The sequence below is a fragment of the Saimiri boliviensis genome, chromosome 10, assembly GCF_048565385.1.
Source record: "Saimiri boliviensis isolate mSaiBol1 chromosome 10, mSaiBol1.pri, whole genome shotgun sequence".
Lineage (NCBI taxonomy): Eukaryota > Metazoa > Chordata > Mammalia > Primates > Cebidae > Saimiri > Saimiri boliviensis.
In genome coordinates this window covers 8617914-8626411 of record NC_133458.1, presented here as the reverse complement: position 1 = coordinate 8626411, position 8498 = coordinate 8617914, and the positions used below count along the sequence as shown (strand labels likewise).

At 52.4% G+C, this 8498-nt stretch overlaps 1 protein-coding gene across 2 annotated transcripts; it reads right to left on the bottom strand.

Annotated features, from left to right (window-relative positions):
- Window positions 1-88: 88 nt before the first annotated feature.
- RARRES2 (retinoic acid receptor responder 2) lies at window positions 89-3525 on the bottom strand. Of its 2 annotated transcripts, none has more exons than XM_003929843.4 (6): window positions 3392-3525; window positions 2302-2495; window positions 1979-2083; window positions 1069-1164; window positions 359-474; window positions 89-202 (listed from the first exon to the last, which is right to left on the bottom strand). In XM_003929843.4, coding segments are annotated over exons 2-6 (492 nt in total). In that variant the 5' UTR covers window positions 2476-2495; window positions 3392-3525; the 3' UTR covers window positions 89-201. The 2 variants fall into 2 exon arrangements, with proteins under 2 accessions (XP_003929892.3, XP_010338751.3); XM_010340449.3 differs by having other exon boundaries at window positions 3406-3525.
- Between the last annotated feature and the right edge of the window lie 4973 nt (window positions 3526-8498).

Below are 8498 nucleotides of genomic sequence, written 5' to 3'. Positions count from 1 at the left end.
TTCCTGGGGTCTCACAGGAAGGGTCCTGTCCCCCTGCCTTCTCTGGCCGCCTCCAAGGAGGAAGGCCTGCAATGCAAGGAGCCAAGAGGCAGCTGGGAGAGCAGCTTTATTATCATGGCTGGGGATAGAATGGGGTCTTCTCTTGGAGCTGGGGTCTTGCACTGGTTAGCACCGGCGGTGGTCCTGGGGGTGCCACGAAGCTCTAGACAAAAGGGGAAGCGGGTTTGAGGGTGAGGGAGGCTGCTTTGGCCCCAGTCCCAGCTTTCTTCCCAGGCTCCCAAAGCCCAGCCCAGCCCAGCCCCCCAGCATTCCCAGGGCTGGCCCCATCCACACAGTGCCCCCTGCCCCTGGTGCCTACCAGTGCTGGGCAGGCCCTTGGAGAAGAGCAGTGTTTCCAGGAAAGCCGAAGCTGTTGGGGTCCTCACCAGCCTGCTGCACCTTGATGCACTGGTTCTCCTGGTACTCCTTAGGCTCCTGTCAGTGCCCACAACTGTTCAGGCAGTGTGGGAGGGGTGGGCAGTGTCCAGGAGAGTGGGGCAGGCAGTGCTGGTGGAGGGTTGCCAGCATCCGGGGCAGGGACCACCTCTATATCCCCTGGAGAATGTCCGGACCAGGCACAGCACCTTTTAGCCCTCACTTCCCTCTCTCCGCATCTGGCCAAACTTCTGTCTGTAATGTGACTGGCCCGTAGGCTGAGATTCCAGCCATCTTCCCAGACCCGTCCCAACCTCTCTGCAGCTTTGCCCCTTCTTTTTTTTTTTTTTTTTTGAGACAGAGTTTCGCCCTTGTTACCCAGGCTGGAGTGCAATGGCGCGATCTCGGCTCACCGCAACCTCTGCCTCCTGGGTTCAGGCAATTCTCCTGCCTCAGCCTCCTGAGTAGCTGGGACTACAGGCATGTGCCACCATGCCCAGCCAATTTTTGTATTTTTAGTAGCGACGGGGTTTCACCATGTTGACCAGGATGGTCTCGATCTCTTGACCTCGTGATCCACCCTCCTCGGCCTCCCAAAGTGCTGGGATTACAGGCGTGAGCCACCGCACCCGGCCCAGCTTTGCCCCTTCTTACCTGCAGAACCTGTGTCTTGGTGGGGCAGTGGATCATCCGGCCCAGAACCTTATTCTCAGAACCCAGTTTGATGCAGGCCAGGCATTTCCGCTTCCTCTGGGGAGGGGAGCAAAGGGTGAGCAGAGGAGAGGGGTGAGGGAGGCCTGGGCATCATGAGGGTGGGAGCCAGGGCTGCCCGTGATGGGACCAGCTCCCAGCTAGGCCCTCAAGCCCAGGGGTGAGGGATCATGCAGGCCAGCGGGTTTCAGGCACAGCCCAACCCAGAATGTTGGAAGCCAGACCCATGCAGCTTTCGAACTATGGAAATTTCGTGTGTGTGCAGGAGGAGTCCTTCCCAGATGGGTTGTCTGTGGTTTGTGTGCAGGAGTGTGGGGGATGGGTGTGCCGATGCTAGTGCAAAGGCAAGAATCCTCCTCCGATGGGTTCTTCCCACCCAACTCCTCCAGAGCGGCTCAACTGTCACCTATTCTATTTCCATTTTCTTGTAAGATTTGATTTGAGGTTGGTGAATCATTGCTACAATCCAGCACCCTCCTTGAGCCGACAGAGAGAACTGGGGCCTTTACAGAACCTGTAATACAGAGCCCAGGTGGTGCTCACAGAGTGGGAACTAGAACACAGTCACCGTAGTCTCAGCCCAGGGATCGCCCCCACCGTGGCTGATGACTGGAGCCCGGCTAGTTTACAAGGGCACCCCACACACCCACACAGCAGGCTCCTTCCACCCAGGCCCTGAAGCTTGAGAGAGGAACTCAGAGGTGAGCCCTGCTATGATGAAGGTAAGTCCAGGGGTAACCAAACCCTTTCCCTGCCTGCCAGGCCCCCAGCTCGACCACCCTCCCAGCGTGGGGCTCAGGCTGAGCCATTCCACCTCTCAGGAGGCTCGTCACTCTCACGCCCCTTCACTCACCCCATTGGGCTTGACTTTGCAGTGGGGTTTCTTCCAGTCCTCCTTCCGGCAGTCTGTCTGCTGGAGCTTAAATTCTAGCCTCACAAATATTCCAGCTGGGAAGGGCTGTGGACAGGCAGGCAGAGGATGGCCAGTGGCCAGCTGAGCGTCCAGAGCAAGCCCTAGTGTGACCTGTGCTTCCCTCACGCAGTCAGGATAGCCTCCCAGCAGGCTATACTGGGGCCTTTCTCCAGAGGGCTGGGCGCTCAGAGCTGTCCTGCCTCCTGGGAATGGGCCTGTCTCCCGGGTGCGACCCTCCCTTCTGCAGGGGCCATGCTACTCACCGTGTCCTCGGCGCTGTACACACTGATCTTCTGGAAGGTCCACTGCACAGGCGGGTGCTTGTGGAATTCTTCCAGGGCCACCTGCAGTCCCCGCTGCTGGGCTTCCGTGAGCTCGGTGCTGCCCACGCCCACGGCGCCCAGCCACAGGGCCAGCAGGATCAGCAGTCGTCGCATGCTTTCGTGTCACCCCGGTCCTGCGAAGCGGGTGTGCGCCCCTCAGTTCTCTGAGCCAGCCCAAGCCACCTCCTCCCATGCCCTGCCCTGGGGAGCCAGGCCAGCAGAACCCTGGGCGGAGGTGCAAGGAGCTGGGAAATGGCTCTTTATCCAAATTGGCCTTGGGGTCTGCCTGGTCCTCTCCGTTCCCTCCCACCCTGCCTGCGCTGTTCCCTGGGGCCCGCAGTTTTAGCTAAGTTCCCTGCCCTGCCGGGAATCAAGCCTCTGCCCACTCCCACCCTCCACCCCTCATCTGGCCCACTGTCTCTCCCTGGGTCTCCGGCAGGACCCCCTCTCCTCCCTGAAGTCCCCGGACCCCCTCTCTGCTTTCCCGCTCAGCTTCTCCCCAACCGCTACTCCCTCCCCCTCTAGAATCCCCCTGCTCCCATGGGGTGCCCCCATCCTCCCGGCCTAGGCAGCCATGGGGAAAGGGCAAGGGCCTGGACCCAAACACGTGGGAGAGCCTGGCTGGGTGGAGAGGCCGCAGGAGGCCTAACCCTCCCGGCGCTAGGGCTGCCGTGGCCACCAGCCCACCCCAGTCGTTAGGAATGGGGGGGGGTCTCACACCCCCCAGCCCTTAGCTTTCCCCCTTCAGGCAAAATCTTCCCTCCTTCCTCTTTTTTCTGGGGCATTCCCCACGACCCCTCTCCCAGCCTTTCTGATCGGTTCCCTGATGCATGACTGGGGCCACCCGGAGGGGCTGACCCTCCCGGAGAGCCCCGTCCGTCCTGGGACCCGAAAGCCACAGTTGTGGAAAGCGAGGCCCCTCAGTGAAGAGCTGCCAGGGCCGTTGCCTTAGCGCAAAGGCGTTCCTCGTTCCGCCCGGCGCAGCTGCCCCTCTGCCCGCCGGGCGCCCCAGCCCGCTTCCCCTCCTCACGTCCTTCCTTGCACCTGGAGGTCTCCCCCGACCGTCCCGCAGCTGAAATCTTGGCCTGGCCGTCTGCCTCTTCCCGCTCTTCCCGCGGGCGGTCCCCACCTCCTCCCACCCCCACCTCCTGGGCCCCCTCCAGCAACTCCGGCTCCTCCCCACCCGACGTGGACTGGCCTTCTCTGAGCGGGAAGCCCTCCCGCGCCCTCCCGCCCCATCCCACCCGCCTCCCTCCCCTCGGTCCAACCCTCATGACCCTGACCCTCGCCGAGGCTGCAGGCGGCTAGCCCGGGCGTGCAGCCCTCGGTCCCACCTCCGCCTGGCTCGGGTCCCGCATTCCGCGGTCTCGGCCGGCCTGGGCCTCTTCTCCGTGGCTGTGCTCCCCCAAGGGCTTTCTGCACCCCACTCCTGCCCAGGCAGGGCTGCCCTGTCTTGGGTCTTTTACGGGGGACCATTGCGTAGCGTCCCTGAGACACTCATCCCGGGAATTCTTTCCCGAAATATAGACATCCTCAAACTAAAGAAGACCTCGAGGAGGCCCCTCCCCCGCCCCCACCTCCCACTCCCTGAGCCACACTGAGAGGGAAGGTCTCTCCTTTAGGGAGGACTCTGGTGCCTGCAACCTTGATCGACAGCAAAGATGTCCAGTGTGGATCCTGCATCTCTTTCCTGACCGTTCCTCGTGTCCCGTTTTCCATGGGATAGACTCTCGTGGGGAGTCTGTGGCAGAGCAGCATGATGGAATTCATAAAGTGAACGGAAAGTCAAGGAAAACTGTCCAAATACCGGCTGGATTCCCAGGTACGCTGGAGCAAGGACGAGGAAGCTCTGGGACTTTGCACGTCAGTAACCACCACCATCATGCCTCTAGTTCCCACACTGCACTGATGGCCTCAAGTAGAGGATCTCATGAAACTTCATGGCTCTCTCTGAGCTTCTGTTTCTTTATCTGTAAGATGGGCATCAGAAACTCTGTCTTGAGGAGTTGTTTTGAGGATTAAATGAGGAAACACGAAAAGCAACTGGTGTCCAGTGTGGGGCCCAGGCTTTTGTGCCCTCCTTACGCACCCCTGGCCAGGATTCTCCACTTAGAGCTGAGAGCTTCCTTTACAGTGTGCTCTGGGCCACCAGAAGGAAACTCGGCTTCCATTAGCCACTTCCGTGTGCCTGAAATACCACCACTGGCATTTCACTCCCCAGCTATGAGCTCCTCAGCTGTCCTTAAGCAGAGATAAGAGAGGGGATCCATGTTCCCTGAAAGCTTTAGACGGGGTTAGAGAGAAGAGATGCACTGAAAGATGTTTCCCAGCCCAAGAACTTGAAGAAAATCAAAGTATTTCACCCCAAAAGATACTTATTTGACACATTTCAAGGTGGCTGTTCAGAATGGCTGGAAATAGAATAACCAAAAGCTGATTTTGTGGAGAGATCGGCATCTATAGAGGAAATCTGCATTGATGTAGCTAGGGTTTCTCTGAGGCCCTCCCTTGTCTGGATCTAGGAAAGACGAACTGAGAGTCTGACACCTTTACAGGTCTGAAACATTTACTGTCAATTATTTCCAAGGACTGCTACCTATGAGGTGTCATTACATAACAAGACTGCCTTTGCTAACCAGGCTTCGTCTTCCCTCCCATGCATAACCTGTCTTGCCACTATTTAAGCCCCCATCTTTGTATAAACTCAAGATGGCAAATAAGCTTCTGTATCCCATTGAGGGGTTGGAGTAATCGCTCTGTGGTTCTCTCCCATGCATGTCAATGAGTATTTCCTATTAAAGCTGAGGCAGGAGGATCACTTGAGCCCAGGAGTTCAAGGGTGCAGTCAGCTATGATTGGGAAACTGTACTTCAGCCTATCTGGACAGAACAAGACCCTGTCTCTAAAATATAAATAATTTATTAATCTGCCTTTCATCAGTTGATTTTTCAGCAAACCTTCAGAAGGCAAAGGGGAAGTTTTCCTTTGCCCCCCCCACAGACCCATGCTGGGGGATGCTGGGGGACGTCCTGAGGATGGGTGAGGAAAGAAATCTTCCAGGACAAGGTGGGACTCGAGCTGAGCAAAGCAGGAAACTCATCCTGCCTGGGGCCTGGGGGGAAAGTTGCATCACACCTGTCGCAGGGGAGGTGAGGTGATTGAGGTGGGGAGGTAGGTTGGGAACAGGTTGGTGGGAGATGGTTAGGGAAGAGCCAGTCTGGCTGTACTTCGGTGGCCACACAAAATTCGCTGTGGGCGTAGGTATGTGAGGTGCACCCCAAGGAGGTGGACAGTCCTACTGCAGAGCACTCACGAGTGTGGACGTGTGAAAGGACTACTTAAGCATGTTCATGAGCTCAGCTCCAGGTAACACGTCCCAATCCAGGGGAGCAACAACAGGATTTAACCATTTAATGATGGTTAATGATCTTCCCAGTCATCACAGCTAAAAATGCAGACTCACATATCCAAGTTGTTCCAAGCTTAGTTTTCCAATAACTGAACTGAGTACCAAAAAACATTGTCCTTTAATATTTGCAAACACATTGACAAAATAGTTTATTTCTTTTGGAAGAAGTGATTTGACTTTGGAGCAAGAGCCTATCAGTTGCAAAACTACAGCTGTCCAAGTTCAGTGCCTCTGCCAACCTGTGCCATTTTGGTACCATTAACACAAATTCAAAATGGATATTGCATAAATTCAAAAGCCACTCTAAATTTATCAACATCAACTAAGTATTCTTCAAATTTTTCTTGAAATATAGCCAATTGACATAATGCTGTATAATTAAAACCTCTAAGTTAATTCTTGTGACAAAAGTATATATATTGTAATTATTTGTTACTATTATGAAAATATTTAATTTGAAACGCTTATGTTTTCTGGCTAGATCACAATGGAATTTCCTTTCCTTGGATATTCAAATTTAGCCCAGTTATATGTAGTGTGATATTGGTGAGAAAACACTGATCTTTTTTAATTAGTAAATATTTGGACAGAGAGTAGTGACTCATGCCCATAATCCCACCACTTTGGGAGTCCAAGGTGGGTGGATCACTGAGCACAGGAGTTCAAGACCAGCCTGGGCAACATAGAGAGATCCTGTCTTTACAAAAAAGTTTAAAAAATTAGCGGAATGTGGTGGCACAAGTCTGTGGTCCCAGCTACTCAGGAGGCTGGGATGGGAGGATTGCTTGAGTCCAGGAAGTCAAGGTTGCACTGAGTTATGATCACACACTGCATGACCCTCCCATCTCAGCTTCCCAAAGTGCTGGGATTATAGGCTTAAGTCACCACTCTCAGCCTTGGCCACAGAGCAAGACCTTGTCCATAAAACAAATAGTAATAATACTTACTACTGTATATTTGGTAATCATGGCTCCTGTTTCAGGAAAATCTTAGAGTTAGTTAAAAGTACAGTAAATCTGGCCGGGTGTGGTGGCTCACGCCTGTAATCCCAGCACTTTGGGAGGCCGAGGTGGGTCGATCACTTGAGGTCAGGAGTTCGAGACCAGCCTGATCAACATAGTGAAACTCTGTCTCGTAAAAAAGAAAAAATAAAAAAAAATTTTTTAAAAAGTACAGTAAATCTTAGAATAACTCTTTTTTTTTTTTTTTTGAGACGGAGTTTCGCTCTTGTTACCCAGGCTGGAGTGCAATGGCGCGATCTCGGCTCACCGCAACCTCTGCCTCCCAGGTTCAGGCAATTCTCCTGCCTCAACCTCCTGAGTAGCTGGGATTACAGGCACGCACCACCATGCCCAGCTAATTTTTTTGTATTTTTAGTAGAGACGGGGTTTCACCATATTGACCAGGATGGTCTCGATCTCTTGACCTCGTGATCCACCCGCCTCGGCCTCCCAAAGTGCTGGGATTACAGGCTTGAGCCACCGCGCCCGGCTTTTTAGAATAACTCTTCCACAACCCCGGCAATGAACTTTGACAAAGAAAAGACATTAAGTTCATTATCTTTCATGGCTTTCAACAGTTCCATAAAGCCAGTAATGATTCATAGCATTTCCACTTAAATACTGAGTTAGTTTTAACAGCTATAGTCATGAGACTTGTATAGAATTAATTTCATAAAATTGAGCACAAATATCTTCAATGTGTACCCTGAAGTGAAATAAGGCAACATGAGAAGGATCAATTTCTTCTTTTAGCGTTCCAGTAAATACCTCAGTCGCACCAGCCACATAGCAAGTATTCCTAAGCCTGTGGCTGGGGGCTACCATATTGGATAGTGCAGGTAGATCATGTGTTACCAATTATGTGAGTAAAACTAAAACTAAAAATGAACAGATTTACGTGTTTGTAAATGCATGGAATATTTCCAGAAGGGAAAAACAAGAAGCTTGTAACAGTGTTTGCCCTCAAGGAGAGGATCTTTCCAGCTGGAGAAAACAGAAGCAGGAAAACTATATTCCCTTTGTACTTTTACATTTTTATAACTTGTGGATAATTTGTCTATTAAAATATAAAAATGATTTTTAAAACTTTTTTTTTGAGATAGGGTCTTGCTCTGTCACTCAGGCTGGAGAGCAGTGGCACTATCTGGCTCATTGCAGCCTTGACCTCCTGTGCTCAAGCAATCCTCCCATCTCAGCCTCCCAAGTAGCTTGGACCACAGGTGCATGCCACCATCCTAGGTTAAGTTTTGTACTTTCTTCTTTTTTTTTTTTTTTTTTGTAGAGACAGGGTTTTGTCACATTGCCCAAACAGGTCTCAAGCTTGTTCTGAGTTCAGCAATCCACCCACCTTGGACTCTCAAAGTGCTGTAATTACAGGCTTGAGCCACCTTGCCTGGACTTAAAATTTTTTAAATCAGAAAACAAGCCAATAGCATTTTCTCTTCTCTTCTTTCTTTTTCTGGTTTTTTTTTTTTTTTTTTTTTTTTTTTGACAGTCTTACTCTGTTGCCCAGGCTGGAGTGCAGTGGCACAATCAGAGCTCACTGCAGCCTCTGTCTTTTAGGCTCAAGTGATCCTCCTGCCTCAGCTTCCCAGTAGCTAAGACTACAGGACCACTCACCCAGCTAGGTTTTTTTATGTTCAAGGAGAGGAGGTCTTGTTATGTTGCCGGTAGGGTCCTGCCCTACAGGGTCCTGTGAACCCCTCTCTACTGGTGCGGAGATGATA

Coding starts and splice junctions, on each gene's coding strand:
- RARRES2 (XM_003929843.4), bottom strand. CDS start 2,475: ATGCGACGACTGCTGATCCTGCTGGCCCTGTGGCTGGGCGCCGTGGGC. Junction 2,084..2,301: donor TGTACAGCGCCGAGGACACG/GTGAGTAGCATG, acceptor GCCTGTCCACAG/CCCTTCCCAGCTGGAATATT. Junction 1,165..1,978: donor GCAAAGTCAAGCCCAATGGG/GTGAGTGAAGGG, acceptor TCCCCTCCCCAG/AGGAAGCGGAAATGCCTGGC.